The sequence below is a fragment of the Globicephala melas genome, chromosome 18 (genome assembly GCF_963455315.2).
Source record: "Globicephala melas chromosome 18, mGloMel1.2, whole genome shotgun sequence".
In the NCBI taxonomy this organism is placed as follows: domain Eukaryota; kingdom Metazoa; phylum Chordata; class Mammalia; order Artiodactyla; family Delphinidae; genus Globicephala; species Globicephala melas.
Window position 1 is genome coordinate 110,577 of NC_083331.1, and position 23,896 is coordinate 134,472.

Genomic DNA, 23,896 nt, shown 5'->3' on the forward strand with positions numbered 1-23,896 from the left:
GAACTTTAGGATTATATTAATTTTATATTAGATGTATTTTAGGGTATTAAATCTTTGTCTTCAGGAACATAACATAATTTGCCATTTATTCAGTTTTTGTTTTATGATACCCAATAAGTTTTTTTGGTTTTCTTTTCTTAGGGCTTATATTTTTCTTATTAAAGTTATCCCCAAGTATTTTAGAGTTTTGAACATACCTTAAGATAGCATTGTAAAATTTTTACAGTAAATTTTTAAAGTAATGTTCCAAGTATTTCCTTTATAAGTGTGGTATTTTAATGTTCTGTTTAATTAATAGCTGTCAAATTACTGATTTCCTCAAAAATTAAAATAGGATAAAAATATCACATAAGTACAATTTTTCTTTGATTTAAAGAGGATTTAAGGATCTTTTCATTTATCTATGAATGGCTCACTAGTTTTTTGAATTCTGGATAAACAGAATTTATTGAATGACTTTCTGTTTTTTTGTTTTTAATCTTTTGTCCTAAGGTTGTTTCAACTATAAATACAGAACAAGAATACTGCCCAATAGATGGATGTATTAAAGAAGATTCTTTTATGGAAAAACTTCAGCCTAAAAAGTATGTTCCATGTGCACTTATTTTAGTATTTAAAGTTCAGTATGTTTCTGAAAGAGTTATTTTAGAATTATTAAAGGTCATTCTTAGATTAGTGTTTCTAACCCATTGTTTACAGAGAGCTCTTTAAGTTTATAATTTGAGCTGTTAATGAAATGGGAATCCAGCTCCTAAAGAAGCAGCATTAGTTTGTCCTTATTTAAAGTGAGGCAAAAGAAAGAATGCAAGATTACCATTTTTACACTCTGTTTAATTGTTTTAGTCTCTTTTGCCTACCTTTAGCTCTTCCAGACTCTTTCCTGTTCTGTGGTTCTTCATTGCCTGTCCAAATAAAATCCAAAATCCTTTAGGCTAGCAGTCATGACTTTTCACATTACTGCTGCAGTTTCTCTGTCCAGATTTAAATGGGTGCTTAGAAACCAACAGAAGAGTTATTTCTTTGGGTACTAAAAGCAGTTAGCTAAAGTCTGGCAACTGGGTATTGATAGAACCAGCGGTAGCACTCAGGCTCATTGAATGCAGGTACTGCTCCCAGCTCCTCTATTTGTATTCCATCAGTCACTTCCTCCATAAGCTCTGAGTGGAGTGATTAGAATAAATCTTTAGGAATCTTTGTGGCTCTGTGTGAGTCATAACATATAGGAACACCTACATATCTAGCAGATGACTTACTGTGTGAGGGAGACCGACTTTAAAAGGGCAGTAAAGATTGTGCACCCGCTCCAGAGGAGGGAGCCCCTGCTCAGCTCCAGCCAGTCACTGGAGCTGTGTGTTGAGACCATCCCAGTGGTCCCAGATTATCCTTTTCTTTTCCAAGACAAAATAGAAATCTGGACTTATATGTGAAACTTCCTTACTTTTTAACCATCATGCAAGTCAAGTCTGATTGTACTTTTGTCTAGGTATGTGTAATGTCAAATACAGTTGCAAAGTAAAGTTTTACTTTCAGAAGTAGATGAATCTGTTTTAGGTACCCCATTTTTTTTCCAAATTGCCATTTTTTAATTAGTTCTCCATGTCAAGTGTACTTACGTTAGAAACTCCTATTTCCTAATTCCAGTAGAGTTTGGTTCAAATAGTCATATATTTTAAAATAGAAGTATTCCTTGATACATGATGTATTTCCTTCCTGATTTGTCTTTAATATTTTGAAACAGGAATTGAATGATGGACTCCTTATGGCTAATGCATTCACATATGTTTTCAAGAACATGAATATCCACTTTTTAAAGTAATTGAATGTTTAAAAATTACCTAGTGTATTATTCTATGAGAGGAACATTTAATCATAATAAACTATTATAGGCTTATGATTAACTTATTCAGCAAACACTGAGTGCTTACTGTGTGCCAGCCAACATAGGGATATAAAGATAAAAATAGGCCGAAACTCTAGCATCTGTAGACAAAAAATGCAGCTTACTCTTCCGTTGAAATTAACTTGCCTAGTAAATTCATTACCTTTATGTACATAAGGCAGGCCTATAAGTACATTTTTTAATAGCTGGCATTTGTGTGTATAAATACTTTAATTGAGCTTAGGACAGTTCAATGATTACCAACATCTCTACCAAAAAATATCCGGGAAGGAGAGATGATTAGGAAATTAAAGCACAATTTATACTGTAAACTGTTATTTTTAGGAATTTGTTGAGACGTTGAATTCTTGATTAAAATTGTTTTATGTGAAAGCGTATTTAGTCATGGTTTTCCTCTCTTTGCATATCATAGATAATTGAGAACCCACTGTAAGTGTTCTTATAAGTCATCATAAGAATTATTATTTTTTTTTTTGCGGTACGTGGGCCTCTCACTGTTGTGGCCTCTCCTGTTGCGGAGCACAGGCTCCAGACGCGCAGGCTCAGCAGCCATGGCCCACAGGCCTAGCCGCTCCGCGGCATGTGGGATCTTCCCAGACCGGGGCACGAACCCATGTCCCCTGCATTGGCAGGCAGACTCTCAACCACTGCACCAACAGGGAAGCCCAGAATTATTTTTGATAGAGGGTAAAAATCAGAATAGAAGATGTAAATCATTATATAAATGTTGATACTTAAAATAATGTACTTGACATTTTTCCAGGATGAAGAATTGTTCTCAGGACTTTAAAAAGACTGCTGATCTACTAACTGTTGGTTTAGAACATTCAACCTCCACACACGGGACTGTTTTGTACCCATCAACTGTAATAGAGGTATGAAAAATGTAATTCATGAAGTGAGATGAGGCCAAACATTTTTACTTTTCTCTGGTAGCTTAACTTTCCTCTCCTCTCAAGGGTCCTATAATTATAGATTGTTTTGGAAGCTTAAAGGTAACAGAGGTAAACCTACACTCCTTGCATGAATCTCTTGTTTTATTCTAAACTATGTCTCAACAATTCTCTTTTCTTCCCAAGGCAGCCCATTCTACCTTTGACCAACTCTGTTAGTGCTCTTGATATTTACCTGTATGTAGCTGCTTCCCTTTGAACCTAGTTACTGAATTCAGATTCTGTGAAACTTGTGTAAAGTACAAGTTTCTAAATTCTTTTCTTTTTTAAGATTTTTTTTGATGTGGACCATTTTTAAAGTCTTTATTGAATTTGTTACAATATTGCTTCTGCTTTATGTTTTGGTTTTCTGGCTGCGAGGCATGTGAGATCTTAGCTCCCCGACCAGGGATCAAAACCACACCCCCTGCAGTGGAAGGCGAAGTCTTAACCACTGGACTGCCAGGGAAGTCCCACAAGTTTCTAAATTCTAAGTGTGATTTTCCAGTTGTTTTAATGACAACTAAAAGGCCTAATGGCACTCGTTGATGATGATGTAATTGTTGTTGGAAGATTTGAATTGTACCAGTTACTACTTTTGATGACTTTAAATAATGTATTCTTTTAATTGAAGGTTAGAAACAGAATAAATTCCAAAATGCAGTTGAATGGAGTATTAAGTTTTTTTGTTAAGGAGATCATTAGTGGGCTGGGAGAGGAGAGAGCACTATCTTCAGTGTTTAAATCTTAATGTAGCCTAATCATAATCTTGTTTTCTTAAAAACTATTACTTTTTACATGTATTTATTTATGGCCGCGATAAAATTTTCAGGTAGTTTTAAGTTGCAAAATGTTTATAGGACATAATCCCATTTATTCAAAAAGATAGCTAAAAAAAGAAATCTGGAATGCTATCACCAAAACTCTAAAATGTTCTTTGTTGCTTGTTTTCAGATTTCTGTAATTTGTCTATGTTGCTTTTGTAACCAAAACGGTAGCTTGATGTTTCTGCAACTAATACAGTATATCTAAGCATCTGTTTTTATATTTTGTATTTGTATGTGGTCCCCCTCCCCCTTCTTAGGAGACTGAAACTGTGGAAGAAATTGATGAAGCATTGAAGGTGGCAGGGAAAAATTTTGAACAATTAAGTACTGCTATAAAAGTAAGCATTCTGAATGATCAAATTCTATCATAAATTAAGGCATGTTCTCTTTAAATGTGTGTATTTAGATGTAACATCACTGAAGGTAGAGCTTAGCACTGAGTTATTAAGTATGATAACCTAATGAGAGAGAAACGTACAAAAGAATAGAAAACTCTCATGGCCTGCTAGGATTAGTCTCCTAGCATTGTTGTGCTAGCAGCCTACTGAAATTGGAGCTCTATTAAGGAACTCTCATTTCTGCTTGCTGCGAGCTGAATTTTGTCTTGGAAGCATTGCAGATCACCCTTCTAACATTGCTCATTATTTGGCTGTATACTGTTACACTGAGTCTTATGTTCTTTTCTTTCTTACCTCATCACCCAAGAGAGAGACTCCCTCATTTATTGACAAACAGCAAGTTCCTTGAACCTAGCAATGGCAAATTTACAACCAGGGCATTCAAAAAGTTATAGCTGATAATGAAATTTAAGACTTCAACAGATGAATTTGGGAGGGGGGTAAAAATTCAACCCATAACAGGTTCATGTCCTTCTCACATGCAAAATACATTCAGCACATCTCACACCCCCAAAATTCTTAACCTATTTCAGCATCAACTCTAAGTCCAAAATCTCATCTAAGTATCTTCTAAATCAGGTATGGGTGAGACTTAGGGTATGACTCATGCTGGGGCAAAATTCCTCTCCAATCTGAATGTGTGAAACTAATAAATTATCTCCTTCTAAAATACGTTGGTTGGGCAAGCAAAGGATAGACGTTCCCATTCCAAAAAAGGAAGAATTAAAAGGAAAAAAAGAAAGATCTCAAGCAATGATTCTTTGTTTAAAAATATAAAGAAGGGCTTCCCTGGTGGCTCAGTGGTTGGTAGTCCGCTTGCCGATGCTAGGGACGCAGGTTCGTGCCCTGGTCCGGGAGGATCCCACATGCTGCGGAGCGGCTGGGCCTGCGCGTCCGGAGCCTGTGCTCCGGCAACGGGAGAGGCCACAACAGTGAGAGGCCCACATACCGCAAAAAAAAAAAATATATATATATATATATAAAGAAGTATGTAGAATAGTCAACATTTTAATTCAAGTATTTAAAAAATATTTTATATAGGTATAAATTTTTTTTTTTTGGCCGTGGCATGCAGGATCTTAGTTCCCTGACCAGGGATTGAACACATGCCCTGGTACAGGGACCGCAGAGTCTTAACCAGTGGACTGCCAGGGAATTCCCTAATATTATATTTTAAGTTTTTATGAATTTAAGGAATCCTGCCAGAGAGAAACTCAGCTATCCAAAATGATCCATTTCCTGTACTGATTAAAAGTGATACGAATTTTAGAAAACTTGGTGGATTTTCTAGGCCTTTTTGCTAATTTATCAGTACAGAGTGCTAACAAAGATGTGATCTTGTTGACAAGTACCAGGATTTAAAGTTTAACCTTGTGACTGACTTTTATTATCTGATCTCTTGTGTTGTTATTTTGAAAAGTCCAAAAAGTACCTTTTACTTTAAAAATTATGTTGAATAGTACAGTTCCTACAAAATAAAAATACCAAATGAGGTCTTTGTATTATGTTCTTCCCAGGTGCTCGAACACATATACAATCAAACAAAAGAGGAGACAGTCAGTCTTATAGAGGTTCTGGAGAAACAGTTTGATCAGCTTTTCACTTCTCTTGATTCCAGGTAATAAGTTAAAAATATAGACTTAATGCAACTGAAGCTTTTAACATTAACTTGTCATTTTATTTCTTTGTATAGACTGAAGAAATTAGTAAATTTTAAACAAGTTTGGAAGGTAATGGGTGGTCCCTACAGGCTGATGTTTACAGCCTCAAAATGAAGAACTATTTATTTATTCATTTAGGCTATTTGTCTTCTGGTCCCAAAGCTATTAAAATAAACAATTTCTTTCTTAAAGCAGTTAGCACAAAAAAATACTTTCTAATTCTGAATCCTGTTGTAGAATTCAGCGTACTTGGGAAAATGCAAACATACATTTTCATGTGGATAGTTCCATCACTTTTTTTTAGGTATTTGCATCAGAGCAAATAATACTCTAGTGATTTTTCTAAACAAATACCATACTGTTACATATCCAATCTTTTTAAAAAGTTGATATATATGATCTCAAATAATCTTTGATCACACTTTGCATTTCAAGAGACAGGCTCATAAAAGTTGTGATAAATATATTTAGAAATGGTACTTGCCTATTTGGCTCTTAGTTCTTTTTTTTAGTCTGATTAGGATGACTAGAACATATGCTCAACACTATGAATGTATCAGTTGATATTCTTTATTCCTCAATGCTGATGGTATGTCACATTTGGTATTTAATTATAACACTTAAGTGATAGGTCATGTGCATGCATTTAAAAAATACTTCTTAAAAGTAGTAAATATACATAATGAAGTTTACCTTTTTAAGCATTTAAAAATACAGTTTAGTGGTGGGGGGAGGGGTAAATCGGGAGCTTGAGATGAACATACACACACTGTATAAGATAGATAACCGACAAGAACCTACTGTATAGCACAGGGAACTGTACTAAATATTCTATGATAACCTTTTTGAGAAAAGAATCTAAAAAAGAATGAATATATGTATATGTATAACTGAATCACTTTGCTGTATACCTGAAACTAACACAACACTGAGTATCAACTATACACCAATAAAATTAAAATTAAAAAAGTACCGTTTAGTGGCATATGGTAATTTTATGTTTAACTCTTTGAAGACTGCCAAACTGCATTCTATGGTGGCCACACATGATACATTCCCACCAGCAGTGCACAAAGGTTCCAATTTCTCCACATCCTCACCAACATTTGTTTTTTTTTAAAAGATGAGCCATTTTCAGAATGTGAAGTGATGTCTCATTTTTGGATTTGACTTACATTTCCGTAATGGCTGGTGTTGTGGAGCACATCTTTTCATGTGCTTATTAATTGACCATTTGTTTATTTTCTCTGGATAGGTATGTATTCCAGTCCTTTGCCCAATTTTGATTTGGATTATTTATTTTGTTGTGGTTGGAGTAGGAGTTCTTTATACATTGTGGATGTTAGTCCTTTATCAGATACATCATTTTCAGATATTCTCTCTCTTTCTGTGTCTTACCTTTTGTTTGTGTTTTTTAAAAAAGTTTTTTGTTGGAGTATAGTTGATTTACAATATTGAGTTAGTTTCAGGTGTACAGCAGAGTGATTCATTTACACATACATGTATTCTTTTTCAGATACTTTTCCATTATAGGTTATTACAAGATACTGAATGGGGTTCCCTGTGCTGTACAGTAGGTCCTTGTTGTTTATCTGCTTTATATAGGGTAATGTGTATCTGATAATCCCAACCTCCTAATTTATCCCTCCCTCCTTTTACCCTTTGGTACCATAAGATTGTTTTCTATGTCTATGAGTCTGTTTCTGTTTTGTAAGTAAGTTCATTTATATTATTTTTTAGATTCCACATAAAAGTGATATATGATATTTGTCTTTCTCTGACTTCACTAAGTATAATATTCTCTAGGTCCATCCATGTTGCTGCAAATGGCATTATTTCATGCTTCTTTATGGCTGAGTCGTATTCCATCATATACATATATCACATCTTCTTTATCCATTCATCTGTTGGACACTTAGGTTGCTTCCGTGTCTTGACTATTGTAAATAGTGCTTCTGTGAACATTGAGGTGCATGTGTCTTTTTGAATTAGAGTTTTCGTCTTTTCCAGATATGTTCCCAGGAGTGGGATTGCTGGATCATATGGTAACTCTACTTTTAGGTTTTTTTTTTTGCGGTACGCGGGCCTCTCACTGTTGTGGCCTCTCCTGTTGCGGAGCACAGGCTCCGGACGCGCAGGCTCAGCGGCCATGGCTCACGGGCCCAGCCGCTCCACGGCATGTGGGATCTTCCCAGACTGGGGCACGAACCCGCGTCCCGTGCATCGGCAGGCAACCACTCTCAACCACTGTGCCACCAGGGAAGCCCCTATTTTTAGTTTTTTAAGGAACCTCCGTACTGTTCTTCATAGTGGCTGTATCAATTTCCATCCCCACCAACGGTGTAGGAGGGTTCCCTTTTCTCCACAGCCTCTCCAGCATTTATTATTTGTAGACTTTTTGATGATGGCCATGCTGACCCATGTGAAGTGATACCTCATTGTAGTTTTGATTTGCATTTTTCTAATAATCAGTGATGTTGAGTATCTCTTCATATGCCTGTTGACCATCTGTATGACCGTCCTCTTTGGAGAAATGTCCATTTAGGTCTTCTGTCCATTTTTTGATTGGTTTTTTTTTTTAGATATTGAGCTGTATGAGCTGCTTGTATATTTTGGACATTAAGCCTCTGTTGATCACATCGTTTGCAAATATTTTCTCCCAGTCTGTAGGTTGTCTTTTGTTGTCTTGTTTATGGCTTCTTTTGCTGTGCAAAAGCTTGTAAGTTTGATTAGGTCCTATTTGTTTATTTTTGCTTTTATTTCTTTTGCCTTGGAAGACTGACCTAAGAAAACACTGCTTCTGTGGCTTGTCTTTTCACTCTCTTGATAGCATTCTTTGATCCAAAAAAGTTTTTAATTGATGAAGTCCAGCTTATCTGTTTTTTCTTTTGTTGCCTGTGTTTTGATGTCATATGCAAGAAATCATTGCCAAATCTAACATCATGAAGCTTTTCCCCCCTGTGTTTTCTTCTAAGAGTTTTATAGTTTTAGCTCTTACATTTAGGTCTTTGAGTCATTTTAAGCTAATTTTCGTGTATAGTGTAAGGAAAGGGTCCAACTTATTCTTTCCCATGTGGATATCCAGTTTTCCCAGCACCATGTGTTGAAAAGACGGTCTTTTCTCCATTGAATGGTCTTGGCACTCTTGTCAAAACTCAGCTGAACCGTATATGTGAAGATTTATTTATGAGCTCTCTGTTCTGTTCCATTGGTCAATCTGTCTGTCCTTGTGGCAGTAGCACACTGTTTTAATGTGGCTTTGTAGCAAGTTCTGAAATCAGGATGTGTGAGCTCTCCAACTTTGTTCTTTTTCAAGGTTGTTTTGGAAGTTTAGGGTCCCTTGAGATCTCATGTGACTTATAGGATGGGCTTTTCTATTCTACATGAAACATCATTGGGATTTTGATAGGGATGGCTTTGAATTGTAGATTGCTTTGGGTATTGACATCTTAACAGTATTAAATCTTCTGGTTCATGAACATGGGAGATCTTTCCATTTATTTTGTTTTCCTTAATTTCAGCAGTGTTGTGTAGTGTACAAGTGTACAAGTCTGTTGCGTCCTCGGTTATGTTTATTCCTGAGTATATTCTTCTTTATATTCTGTTGTAAAATGAATTGTTAATTTCCTTTTCGGACTGTTCATTGTTAGTGTGTAGAAATGCATCTGATTTTTTGTTGTGTTCATTTTGCATCCTACATCTCTGCTGAATTCGTTTATTAGACCTACTAGTATTTTTGTGGCATCTTTACCTATAAGATCATGTCATCTGCAAAAAGAGATCATTTTCCAACTTCTTGTAAATTTGGATGGCTTTTATATCTTTCTTTTTTTTTGCCTATTTACTCTGGCTAGAACTGACAATGATATATTAAATAGCAATGGCAAAATCTCACATCCTTTTCTTGCTACCGTTCTTAGAAGAAAAGCTGTCAGTCTATCATCGAATGTAATGTTAGCTGTGAGTTTTTCTTATATAGCCTTTATCATGTTGATGTAGTTTCCCTCAATTCCTAATTTGAGTGTTTTTATCCTGAAAGGTGTTGAGAACGTCACATCCTTTTTCTCTATCATTTGAAAGGACCCTGTGGGGGGATTTTACTTGTTTCTGTTAATGTGGTGTATAACATTAATTGATATTCATATGTTGAAGCTTCCTTCATTCCAGGGAATAAATCCCACTTGACATGATGTGGTATTCTTTCACTATACTGCTGATTCAATTTAGTAGTATTTTATTGAGGATTTTGCATTAATACTTGTAAGAGACATTAATCTATAGTTTTCTTATAGTGTTTTCATATGGCTTTGGTATGAGGGCAATGCTGGTCTCATAGAATAAGTTAGGAAATGTCTTCTCTGGCTCTTCAGTTTTTTGGAAGAGTTTGAGGAGGATTGGTGTTAATTCTTCATAAAATTTTTGGTGAAGCCATCTAGTCCAGGGCTTTTCTTTTTGGGGAAGCTTTTGATTACTGATTCAATCTTCTTACTTTTTTTTGGTCTGCTCAGATTTTCTGTTTCTTCATGATTCAGTGTTGGTAGGTGGTGTGTTTCTAGGAATTCGTCCATTTCGTCTAGCTTATCCAATTTCTTGGCATACAGTTATTCACAGCACTGTTTTCAAATATTTTTTGTCTGTAAAATTGATCATCCTATGCCTACTTTATTTTTGATTTTAGTAAGTTGGCTCTTCTCTTGTTTTCCTAGATAGTGTAGCTGAAAGTGGTCAATTTTGATCTTCTCAAAGAACCACCTTTTGGTTTCTTTGATTTTTCTCTATTTTATCCTATTTATATACTTATTTCCACTCTAATCTTACTACTCCTTCCTTCTGCTAGCTTTGGGTTTAGTTTGTTCTTTTCCGGTTCCTAAGGTGTAAAGTTAGGTTGTTGGTTTGCCATGCCTTTTTTAATGTGTTTACAGTTGTATATTTCTCTTTTAGCTCTGCTTTCACTGCATCCCATAAATTTTGATACTTTGTTTTTCCATTTTTGTTTGTCTCAAGATATTCTCCTTCTGTTTTTTTTTCTTTGATCCATTTGTGTTTAGTAGTATGTTATTTAATTTCCACATATTTGTGAATTTTCCAGTTTCCTTCTATTATTGATTTCTAGTTTTATTCCATTGTGATCAGAAAAGATACTTTGTATACTTTCAGTCTTTTAAAATGTATTAAGAGTTCTTTTTGCCCTAATATGTGGTCTAACATAGAGAGTGCTCCATGTATGCTTGAGGAAGATGTGTATTGTCTGTCATTGGGTGAAGTGGGTTTTTTTTGTTTTTTGCAGTACGCGGGCCTCTCACTGTTGTGGCCTCTCCTGTTGCGCAGCACAAGCTCCGGACGCGCAGGCTCAGCGGCCATGGCTCACGGGCCCAGCCGCTCCGCGGCATGTGGGATTTTCCTGGACCAGGGCACGAACCCAAGTCCCCTGCATCGGCAGGTGGACTCTCAACCACTGCGCCACCAGGGAAGCCCTGGGTGGAGTGTTTGTATGTTAGGTCCAGTTGGTCTACAATGTTGTTTAAGTAGTCTGTTTCCTTACTGATATTCTGTATGGTTTTTCTGTCCACAGTTGGAAGTGTAGGATATTGAAGTCTCCACCTATACTTACAGAGCTCTCTCTTTCTCCTTTATTACATCAACGTTTGCATCATATATTTTGGGCCTCTGATGTTTGGTACATATGTATTTATAATTGTTTTATTGGTGAATTGACCCTTTTATCAGTCTATAATGTCCTTGTTTGTCTTGTAACGGTTTTTGACTTAGTGTCTATTTTGCCTGAAATTAGCATAGCCACCCTAGCTCTCTTTCGGTTACTATTTGCATAGAATATCTCTTTCCATCCATTCACTTTCAACCTATCTTTGTCTTTAGATCTAAAATGAGTCTCTTATAGACCTAACTATATGCTGTCATTAAAAAAAACCCAGGCTTCTCTGGTGGTGCAGTGGTTAAGAATCCACCTGCCAATGCAGGAGACACTGGTTCGAGCCCTGGTCCGGGAGGATCCCACATGGCGTGGAGCAGCTAAGCCCATATACCACAACTACTGAGCCTGTGCTCTAGAGCCCACGAGCCACAACTGCTGAGCCTGCGTGCTGCAGATACTGAAGCCCGGGCCCCTGGAGCCCGTGCTCTGCAACAAGAGAAGCCACGGTTATGAGAAGCCCGTGCACCACAACGAAGAGTAGCCCCCACTCACCACAACTAGAGAGAGTCCACGTACAGCAACGAAGAACCAACGCAGACGAAAATAAATTAAAAAAAACAACTCACTTTTCTTCCACTCTCTGCCTTTTAAAAAAATTTTTATTTTTATTTTTGGCTGCGTTAGGGCTTCGTTGCTGCACGTGGGCTTTCTCTAGTTGCGGTGAGCGGGGCTTATTCTTCTTTGTGGTGTGCAGGCTTCTATATATGTCTAATAGCTTTTTTTGACATTCATATCCTCTATTACTACCTTCTTTTCTGTTTATTTGATTTTTTTTTTTGGTGGTGACACATTTTGATTCCCTTCTCATTTCTTTTTTGCATATTCTGTAGTTAGTTTTTTGTGTGGTTATCATGGGCATTACAAATAACATCCTCACATCTATTTTGAATTGAAGCCAGCACAACTGAATTGCATACAAAACCTCTACTTTACATTTCCACCCCTTCTTTATGTTTTGTTGTCACAGTTGCATCTTTATACGTTGTGTATCCATTGACATAGCTTTATAATCATTTTATGTATTCTGTAAATGCTGTGGAAAATATAGAGGAGTCATAAACCAAAATTACAATAATAATACATTTTGTATTTGCCCATGTATTTACCTTTTCCAGAGATGTTGATCTCTTTCATTTTAACCTGAAGGAGTCCCTTTTGCAAAAAACCCCAAACGATCTGATTTAAAAATGAACAGAGGGACTGAATAGACATTTTTCCAACGAAGACATACACCTGGCCAATGGGTACCTGAAAAGGTGCTCAACGTCACTAATCATCAGGAAAATGCAAATGAAAACCACAATGAGATATCATCTCATACCTGTTAGTATGGCTATTCTTGAAAATACAGGAGATAACAAATGGTAGCAAAGATGTGGAGAAATGCAAACCCTTGTGTATTGTTGAGTATGTAAATTGCTGCAGCCACTATGGAAAACATATGGAGGTTCTTCAAAAAATTAAGAATCCACTAATTCTAATTCTGGGTATTTATTCGAAGAAAATAAACACACTAATTCGAAAAGATATATGCACCCCTGTGATCAATGCAGCATTATTTACAATAGCCAAGATAAGGAAACAACCTAAGAGTCCATCAATGGATGAATGTTTAAAGAAGATGTGGGGTGTGTGGGTGTGTGTACACACACACACACACGTAGATGTCTTTGTATGCAATGGAATATCACACAGCCATTAAAAAGAAGGGAATCCTGTCAGGCCCTAGATGTGGAGAACAGATTGGTGGCTGCTAGAGGTGGAGACAGGGGTGGACGAGGTGGGTGAAAGGAGGCAGGAGGTGCCGCCTCCCAGTTACAAAATAAGTGTGTCGTGAGGGTGCGGCGCAGAGCGTGCGGCCGCAGTTACTAGCATGGTGTCACGTATTTGAGAGCCACTAAGAGAGCAGGTCTTGAACGTCCTTGTCACGAGAGAACTCTGTAACTGTGGTGGTGGATGGCAGCTGGACATTTTGCAGTATATGCAGTTATCAGTTCATAATGCTGTACGCTGAAATTAGCACAATGTCATATGTCAACATACCTCAGTTTTTTAAAATAAAATTTTTTAAGTTAAAATTGTTTTGAAAAAGAGAATTGGGCATTTGCAAAAACAGCCACCTCTCCCAGTCTTTGCAGACTGTTTGCCTGTGCAGCTGAGTTTTTGGATCAGCCTGGGTGAAGGCTTAAGGTACTTTGAGGTCTTCTCTGAACATGTATCTTGCATGAGTGTGGCTTGTTTGACTCCTTTGTATTCTTAGCTCTTTACAATGTCTTAATTTCCTAAAGCATCTCACCCCAGCTTCTCGTTTGAGCCTCAGGCGGGCTGTTGTGTGTCTGTATCTGTGGTCTCTGCTGCCAGAGCACCTGTAGCTGTTAGTCTCTCTGCAGCCTTCCCAGCCCACTTTCTCTTGCTGCCTGAGTTCCACATTAGGTAAAACAGCTCTCCAGGCAGCCTCCAGACAAATGAGGACGTTGCGAATAAGGTTTGCTGCGGCCCCTTCGGAGGGAAAGTGTTGGGAACTGCGCTGCTGTCTCCAGACCAGGACTGCACCACGCTGAGCAGGGGTCTGGGCGGGGTCAAGAAATGAAATTTCCTACTGATTTGACTGTGGGTTTCTCTCAGTTGCACATTTGCTTCATTGCTGTATACCTTTGTCCACTTCCCAGAGTCCTATAAGATTGTTTTAACCAGTCTTTGGCTCTCATTTGAAATCTCAATTGGGGAACGAGGGCTTAGAGTTTCCTAGTCTGCCATTTTGCTGACATCACTCCCTGGGCATGATTTTTTTAGGAATCATCTGGAACTTATCAAAATGACCACTTACCCCTAAAAAAATGATTTTCATAAAGTATATATATAATTACTAAAAGTTTTTTGGAATACTTCTTCACCTTCAGAGCCTTGTCACATTCTTATTACTCTTCAGTGTGGCAAACTCTCCTTTTTTGAGGCCAGATTTGATTTTAAGGAAATCGTTTTATTTGATGAATAAGCAAGTTAGACACTATAATTTTTGGTCAAAATATCTTAATTTCCATAATAATTAATTCCACTGTAGACAGAAAAATTTTTGAGAAGTGAGGCACAAATAATGTAGAAATAACTCTGTGAGCTTCGTAAGTGATTACTTTGAAGATTATAGTTAATCGCTACCTAAGTTTTGGTTTGGTGAAGTCTATTTTAAAGTCTCATTATTTTTTATATAAATTTATTTATTTTTAATTTTTGGCTGTGTTGGGTCTTCATTGTTCCGCGCGGGCGTTCTCCAGTTGTGGCGAGCGGGGGCTACTCTTCATTGTGGTGTGCGGGCTTCTCATTGCGGTGGCTTCTCTTGTTGTGGAGCATGGGCTCTAGGTGCAGATGCTCAGTAGTTGTGGCACACGGGCTTAGTTGCTCTGTGGCATGTGGGATCTTCCCAGAACAGGGATCGAAGCCATGTCCCCTGCGTTGGCAGGCGGATTCTCTTTTTTTTTTTTTTTTTTTGCGGTACGCGGGCTTCTCACTGTTGTGGCCTCTCCCGTTGCGCAGCACAGGCTCTGGACGCGCAGGCACAGCAGCCATGGCTCACGGGCCTAGCCGCTCCGTGGCATGCAGGATCTTCCCAGACCAGGGCATGAACCCATGTCCCGTGCATCGGCAGGCGGACTCTGAACCACTGCGCCACCAGGGAAGCCCAGTAGGCGGATTCTTAACCACTGTGCCACCAGGGAAGTCCTGAAGTCTCATTTTAAATTCATGTAATACGTATCTGCTTATGAAATTCTAAAATGTCTAGGTAGGTCCTTGTGAGAAATGAGTACAGATATGTCTTTGTAATGGCACAAGTGACTGCAAGATAGCTAGGATTTCTCTCTTACTTTTAAAAGTGATAGAATCGTCTAGTGTCTGTCATACCTCTGCAGTTCTGTGACAGCTGTATCTGTGACATGATAACTGTATCCTTCTACAAAATTTACCTTTTTTCTAGTTGTACGTATGTAGCTTTCAACTATAATAGATTTCTGGGCTTCCCTGGTGACACAGTGGTTAAAAATCCTCCTGCCAATGCAGGGGACACGGGTTCGAGCCCTGGTCCGGGAAGATCCCACATGCCGCAGAGCAACTAAGCCCGTGTGCCACAACTACTGAGGCTGCACTCTAGAGCCCATGAGCCACAACTACTGAAGCCCATCCACCTAGAGCCCGTGCTCCACAACAAGAGAAGCCACCACAATGAGAAGCCTGTGCACTGCAACGAAGAGTAGCCCCCGCTCACCACAACTAGAGAAAGCCCGCGCACAGCAACGAAGACCCAACGCAGCCAAAAATTAATTAATTAATTAATTTAAAACTGTAATAGATTTCAGTTCAGTTGAATGCCTCATTAACCATGTTATTTAAGTTCATAAAGTAGTGAATTTACCTTTTCAATACTGTTGAGTTACTTTAAATTTACTTTCATAAAAATGTTTATGAAATACTGAAAAATAACTTTATCTTAAATGAAGGAAAAAGAACCTGTGTGAAGAGGTAGTAAGAAATACGGATGATTACTTATCAAATATAATAACGGCTAAAAGATATATTGAAGTGAAAAAAAATGATTTGGATGCAGCTATGAAGATAGCAAGAGAATTAAAATCCACACCTTCTCTAAGAATATACTGTGACCTGAATCAGGTAGTTTTAACAATTCATAATGTGAATTATTTCTGTGGTGGCTTATATTACCTACTTTGGAATATAATATTTAAGACTTAAGAAGAATTTATTTTTCAGATTATCCTAATTTGCATTGGCATCAATTTAGAATTCTTAGGTGTTTGAATTCTAAGATAAACATTAATAAACTTGTTTGGCCTTTTATTATTATTTACCACTTAGGGAAATGGTGCAGTAAAGTCTTTATAACACACAGTCTGAGAACATGTAGGATGACATTGAGTCGAAAGTTGTTTCTAGGACAGTTGAGTAAAAAATGAGGACAAGTAAGAGTAGCAAAGTAAATAGGACTATTTTCTTTTTATAAACAGTTAGGTATGACTGTCAACTCTTGACTTAGAAACTTATCAAGATGCCATTTAGGTTTTTCTCCCAGCCCCCCCAGCTGTGCACCTCAGGAGACAAGGTGATTCAACTCTGCCCTGTCATCTAATCATGTGCCTAGAATTAGGCAGCAGTAGAAACATGTTTCTTATGAGATCGTTTGGCAGGATGGGGTTAACCATTGATCCTCTTTGCTGATTTCTGTCTTGCTCCCTTGGGGTGTAGATCCTACTCTGTTGTCTTTGAATCTTCAGGGCATCATTACCCATAGATGATCAGATATTTGGATTGAACTGAAATATAAAATAGAAGCCATTGGTTTACCTGCCTCCAGAGTCTTGAACTTTGAAGGAGAAGAGTTTGCCACCATCTTACTTGACCAGGCCTCCCTCCAGCTGTAGTTCTAAGAATAGTAATAGTTCCTGTGTATTACATGTGAGGCATTAGGAGGTGAAAAAAAGTAAAATTTGGTCTTTACCCTAGTTAGCTGCATTAGGAAGATGGGGAAAAAAAAAAAAAGAGAAACGTTTGAGGACAACAGTGCAGGTGCAGAATGAATCTGATCAGAATTTTCCCTGATCACGTAGCTGTATCCCATGTATTAACTAGTGTCTTTTGTTATCTGTTAATACATATCTTCAAAAGATTTTAAATTTCTTTTGGGGAAAAATTCATAAACTCTTATTTGCATCCCTCCCTTTGCTTGCCTAAAATCAAACCCTGAGCACATTAATTAGTGAAAATACCTAAAGGGTATAGTTTTTTTTCTAAAATCTTACTCTGTTTCAACGGTATTTATAACAAAGCAAAATGCACATGAGTGATACTTCTCTTTTGATTTTAGATTATCTGGACTTTGAAATTAACATTTGAGAGCGAATTGTCACAAGTCAGCTCTCTAAAACTAAGGAACTCTCCCAAGTAAGTAAGTTATAATTCAGGAGAGCGTGGTAATTAAATATAAAAATGTATTAGGCTAGATTTATTAAAATAACAAGCAGTTATAAATTGAAAATTTGGGTCAAAAAATGTTTCCCAAATTAGCAACCAAATTAAAATAAGTGTAATTTGTGATAAATTAGAAAGTTATTTAAATGTCCTGTCTTTCAGAGTTTTTAATGTTAGCAACTAATTTTTATTAGGGAAAGTAATAAACTTGTATTAGAACATTTTTTAATGCTAAGTATTTAATTTTAGGTTGAATATGAATTGCAGTGAGATCATCTGTATGTTCAACAATATGGGAAAGATTGAATTTGAGGATTCAACAAAGTAAGTATGAGAATGGCAATATGCTATTAGTGTCTAACATGGTGTAAGGGACAGAAATATTATTTGAGACAGAAAAACTGATGTTCAGTGTAATATTTATGATTCAAAACCTGAAAAATAATATAAAGGGCAAAATGGTTACTATCAGTTAAATTCCACATAAAATATTTAAGAATTAAAAGACGTAGAAGGGGTCAGTATTCAATGATATATATCAGAGTCATCTTTTTTTAAAATAAATTTATTCATTTATTTATTTATTTTTGGCTGCGTTGGGTCTTCGTTGCTGTGTGCGCTCTTTCTCTAGTTGCGGCGAGCGGGGGCTACTCTTTGTTGCGGTGCGCGGGCTTCTCACTGCAGTCACTTCTCTTGTCACGGAGCACAGGCTCTAGGTGCACGGGTTCACTAGTTGCAGCATGTGGGCTCAGTAGTTGTGGCTCACGGTCTCTAGAGTGCAGGCTCAGTAGTTGTGGTGCAGAGGCTTAGTTGCTCTGCAGCATGTGGGATCTTCCCGGACCAGGGGTCAAAGTTAGTACCTTTCTGTCCCTGTACTTAACAAACATATTGCTGTTATCTTACACCTCATTCTGAGTTAATCTGTCGAATCCGCATTGGCAGGCGGATTCTTAACCACTGCGCCACCAAGGAAGTCCTCCGAGTCATCTTTGAGATTCATTCATTCAGCTAGCATTGAACACTGATGTTGTGCTAGGCACTAACACCCTAGATACTGAGATTTATGCAGAGAAGTTAAACTGAGTAGACAATGATACACATAAATAATAAAGTACATAATTGCTATGATAGTAGTTTGTGCAGAATTTAATGGAGATGCAAAGGAAGGAATGATCAGTTCTTTGAGATGTAACGGGTCTTGCAAAGAGGAAATTTTATTTTCCCTCATCCATGAAAAATGAGTAGCAGTTGGAAAGGAAGACAAAAGGGAGGCAGGCATCTTTGCAGAAAGAACTGTATGGGTAGTGAGATCACATACTACATTCAGGGACCTGCATGTATAATTCCATACGGCAGAGGATACATAGAGGCTGAATCCTAAAGACTTTGTTGTGTAGTGGTATTTGGACTTCATTTCTTAGTCCTGTGCTATCCAATATGGTGGCTGCTAACCACGTGTGTTCATTTAAATTTAAGCGTAAATTAATTTAAATAAAATGAAAAATTCAGTTCTTTGGTTGCAGTAGCCACATTTCAGGTGCTCAGTAGCCATATTTGGTTAGTGGCTGTCAGATAGTGCAGCACAGTTTCATTATTGCAGAAGGTTCTGTTGGACAGCACAGCTGTAAATAATAGAAAGCCACTAAAAGATTTTTAGCATGAAAGTAAAAATAATTAGGTTACACTTGTAGAAGATAACTCTAGTGACCATAGAGGGTTCTTTGGAAGAATATGAGGCCGGAGGCTGAAGGATGGGTTAGGCTGTTATATAAATAGTCTCAGCAAATGATGAGAAACCAAACGTAGGTAGTAGCACTAGAGAGGAACAGATAATGACAAATGCTGAATAGGGAAAAGTGGTGTAACTTAGTAACTGTTCGGGTGTGGGGAATGAGGAAAAGGGAAGCATCCTCAGTGATTTATAGGTCTATATTTGGTGATGAATTGTGGTATTATTCACCAAGTTTGGAAATATAGGAAGAAAAGAAGTTGGGAGGGGGAAGATAGTGGGATATGTTGACTTACTGTTGTTTACTAGGTATCTCGGGAGAAATGTCGAGGGAAGTGAGCTGTATGTGCTGAAACTTAACAGGAGGTTCTGAATTTCATTCTTGGTTTAGGAGTAGTCAGAATGTATATGGTTTAGAAACCCCCAAAAGAAAATAAGTTTATTCAGTTGTAGGTGGTATGACTCCTAAGGAAATCGTCCCCCAACAAGCATCACGTTCATTATTCTGAGGAAATAATGAGGGTCCAGCCCACAGCCTTACAAGCTCAGAAACAGACATGAGCAGATCTTACTCTAAGCCGGGTAGACTCATGTAAGCCAAGTTCAGAACACTGACATATAGTCAGAATGCCAGTTTATTAACTTAAGGGGCAAATATAATTGACACAGGGACTAGAATACTTATGTTGGCATTCTTTTCCAATATCCAGACAGACACAAGAAGCCAAATCATCAGAAGTTGCTTTGTTGAGGTGTTTTCCGAATAAAGGGAATAAGGTTTATCGAATAGCTGAACAGTGTTGGTCCTGGACAGCCCGTTACATTCCTTTCCCCCCAGGGAAGACCTTGCCAGAGGCCTCAAGTACAGTCCTTTGGCTCAGCTCATCTTCCCCACATGTGGAGCCCTGGCCTCTATTTGCCTCTGTGACTTGACTTTTTGCACTTTCGTGGATGATCATCCTTTCCAGGCAGTACGTTCTTCTAGATATTTTCATAACTTGAATATGGTTACTATCAAATATTTTTAATACCAAAGGGTATATTGTCTCTTTAAGAGTCTGTATTGATCTTGCCTTGGTTTTAAATTTAACTCAGAAGGCTTTAAAATTTCTTCCTAGTTTTTAGGGAAAGTATCGCTGTAGCCTGCCTCTACTGATGATGGGTGGTAATTAAAGAATGGGTTTGCCCAGTGAGAGCAAGTATTGAAGTGCGTCAAGGACAGTGCCCTGGAAAAAATATTAAATTTTAAGACAGGGAAAGGGTAATCTGCAAAAAAACAAAACAAAACCAAGAAGGGGTAGGAGAGAGTGGTGGTCTACAACTAAGAGGAGAAGTCTGTGAGACAGGTTGATTGGCGGCATTAAATGTCTCAGTAAAGCCAGACAAGAGTTACTGTAAAAAGAAATGTTTTAGATTACAGAGTTGTCAACCTATATGAATCCTCAGAAGGTGTTTGGACTTTTAGTCAGTGTGTATTAAGAGACGGGTAAGTTAGGTCTGCTGAATCCAGTTGGCTTTTTAGGTTCTTATTTCTGATTTCATTTGGCTTTTTTTTTTTTTTCCCAAATTTATTATTTATGTTTGGTTGCGTTGGGTCTTCCTTGCTGCACGTGGGCTTTCTCTAGTTGCGGCGAGCGGGGGCTACTCTTCGTTGCAGTGTGCGGGCTTCTCGTTGCAGTGGCTTCTCTTGTGGAGCACGGGCTCTATGCATGCAGACTTCAGTAGTGGTGGCTCGTGGGCTTAGTTGCTCCTTGGCTGTGGGATCTTCCCGGACCAGGGCTCGAACCTGTCTCCCCTGCATTGGCAGGCAGATTCGTAACCACTGCGCCACCAGGGACGTCCTCATTTGGCTTCTTAAATGGTGATCTGTGAAGAACCTAAATGTGTCATGGGTTAACGAAAATTAAAGCTTTTGAGAATCTCATTTTTTTGATAGAATATCTATACTTTTAGATTTGATAGCCCGTATCTGTGTGGATTTATGAAGAAGATAGAAAAATTTGTAGAATAATGGCTATTGAATAATCATATCCAAAGGATTCAGACTGATGGTGATTTTTGGCCTAGATGGAGGTTTCTAGTAATTTTCTCAGGATTGTACCTCTCATTGCTTCCTACACTTTATTTTTAAGCTAGTGAATTAAAAGAAGAAATAATCTTAGCATAGTTTAAAATCAAACACCTAAGCCAAATTAAAATTTGTATAATTGAAACTGAAAACCTATATCCACTGTCCTTTTAGGATCAGATCACTGTGATATGACTGTATATCAAGTTCTTTCTTCAGGTTCTCATTGATTTTACCTCTTGTTGACCTTTTAAAAGCCTTGGGCTTGCTTGGGAATGGGCAGAAGTTTCGGGATAATGGAAATGTTCTAAAATTAGATTGTGGTTATGGTTACCAACTCTAAATTTAATAAAAATTAATTGGATTTTATAGTGTGTAAATTATAACAATACAGCTGTTTAAAAAAATACCTGTGGGACACCTATACAACTTTAACTCTTTGTATGTGTCACAATACTGTCATGTGGAAAGGGAATGGTTTTAAGGTGGTTATAAAAAAATTATGAAATGATTTAAAGTAGCCTCTGTATTTTTAAACAGATTTGATCCTCAAGAAAGTGAAATGGGACAGAATGTTCAAAAGAAATATAATCATAAAAAGGAATTTTCTTGTAGTGATACATACCCATCACTAGAAAAGAGAAAGGTTGACGTTTCTATCCAAACTAGTGAAGCCCCCCCACCAGCTCCTTGGCAACGGGAAAGCAGTGACACGCATTTAGAAGCAAACCTCTTCCCGCCACAGAGCAAGGTTGTTGCAGTGACCCCCTGCGAAACCCTTGCTGCTCTGCCTCAGGCGGGACCGAGCCCTGACGTGATCATCGAGGAAGTCATCGAAGAAGACCTGGAAAGTGAGTGAAAATAGAAAAGCAAGGAAACAATATATTGTGTCTGGAATTAGAAACGAAGTTAGTACCTTTTTGTCCCTGTACTTAACAAACATATTGCTGTTATCTTACACCTCATTCTGAGTTAATCTGTTGATTCCATGCCCCTACTTTCACATTTTCCAAAGTTAGGATAATTTTTAATGCAATAATATAGCTAAACTCTAATATTTGGTTTAATTAGGGTGTCTGACTTTTTAGTGTTCCACATACAAACCTCTATAAAAGATGAAAATACTATAAATAAATGACAACCATATTAGAAGCAGTCTGATGACTTTGTTCTTAAATTTAAGAACAGCATATCTTAAATCTTTGTTCTGAGATACAGTCCTTTATAAAATGAACAAGCATGAATGTAGTAGCATCTGTTAATAATGTTCGTTAACATTTAAATGTATCATAATTGTTTGATTAGATTTCCAATGTTGGTGTTCACCCCAATACAAAAAAAAGGACAAAAAAAAAAAAAAAAAAGGACATGCTGTTTTCTCTCATTTCCACAATATTATTATTATCTCACATTATCTCAGTGAGTTAAGAGAACTATCAGGACTTGGCCTGCTGATACAAGGGGGTCTTGCCCTTCCAGTCTTTTGCCCATTCAAGTACAGCTTTTTAAACAGTATGTTAAGTATGCCATTGTCAGCATAATAAAACTAAAAACAATTGCCTTTATTTTCTCTCTTGACGAAGCATGCTTCACAGATTATCTTGTGGAGACACCTAGATATCCCAAAGAGCCTCTTCAGAAAAAATCATCTGTTCCTTTTGGATCAAAAGCAGGTACGTTAACAACTCTGAACTTGTTGAAGCAGAGTTAATACATAGTAACTCTTATGGAGAGGGAGGCAGTGAGTAAAATGAATTTTACTAATGACTAAAACTTACTTATTTATTTATTTTTGCCACGCCACACGGCTTGTGAGATCTTAGTTCCCCGACCAGGGATCAAACCCAGGCCCACAGCAGTGGAAGCGCGAGTCCTAACCACTGGCCCTCCAGGGAATTCCTAAAACTTCTTCCTTTTTACTGTTATAAGTTCTGGCTGTTACTGGCAAAAATATTTCTGAAATTTATAACACTTCTCTCAGCTGTCTCCCCAGCTACACATACTTATCTCTTTACCTCATCCTCAGTATGGGTATTATTCTGTGTGATCTGTATTGGATAGGTAAAATGATCTATTTGTTCAGTTTTTATCATCTATCTATACTTCAGTTCCTCCTAGTCTTTGTTCTTTAAACATTTTTACTAGATATACTAGGACACCTACATTGTTCAAAAATTAAATATATATGTATTAAAATACCCTGTGAACCTTTTCCCCTAACCTATTCCCATTACATTTGTCTCTTCCTCCCTTCCAGTTTCTTTATTCATATTTGAACAAATACACATATATTATTTTTCTAATTCTCATTTTTGGTTGTTTTTGTACACAAAACATAGCATACCATATACACTGCAGTGTTTTTTTAATTCCTTTCTTTTTTCCTTGTTTTTGTTTTGTTTTTGTGTTTTTTTTGGCCACATCACATGGCATGCGGGATCTTAATTCCCCAATCTGGGATCGAACCTGTGCCCCCTGCAGTGGAAGTGTGGAGTCTTAACCACTGGACGGCCAGGGAAGCCCCTTAATTCCTTCCTTAACATTATATTCTGGAGATCTTTTCATATCAGTAGAAACACTTGGCTTAATTACTGCTGTATACAAAAAGTTTCTCACTGTCCTTTATTCTGCCCCACCCTTACTTCCACCAAAACACACATATCTCCCCCTAAATGCTGCTCAGTATGTTGTC

General features: G+C 37.6%; 1 protein-coding gene across 7 annotated transcripts in view; it reads left to right on the top strand.

The window, feature by feature from the left end:
• Nucleotides 1–23,896, top strand: part of RNF17 (ring finger protein 17) — a 124,368-nt gene that overhangs the window by 7,602 nt on the left and 92,870 nt on the right. For all 7 annotated transcript variants that reach the window (XM_060287744.1, XM_060287743.1, XM_060287745.1 and 4 more), the window contains 9 exons: nt 493–584; nt 2,664–2,775; nt 3,917–3,997; nt 5,575–5,675; nt 15,922–16,093; nt 17,304–17,380; nt 17,657–17,731; nt 21,745–22,055; nt 22,788–22,877. In XM_060287744.1, coding sequence (XP_060143727.1) covers nt 493–584; nt 2,664–2,775; nt 3,917–3,997; nt 5,575–5,675; nt 15,922–16,093; nt 17,304–17,380; nt 17,657–17,731; nt 21,745–22,055; nt 22,788–22,877 — 1,111 coding nt within the window. The remainder of the gene's footprint in view (nt 1–492; nt 585–2,663; nt 2,776–3,916; nt 3,998–5,574; nt 5,676–15,921; nt 16,094–17,303; nt 17,381–17,656; nt 17,732–21,744; nt 22,056–22,787; nt 22,878–23,896) is intronic.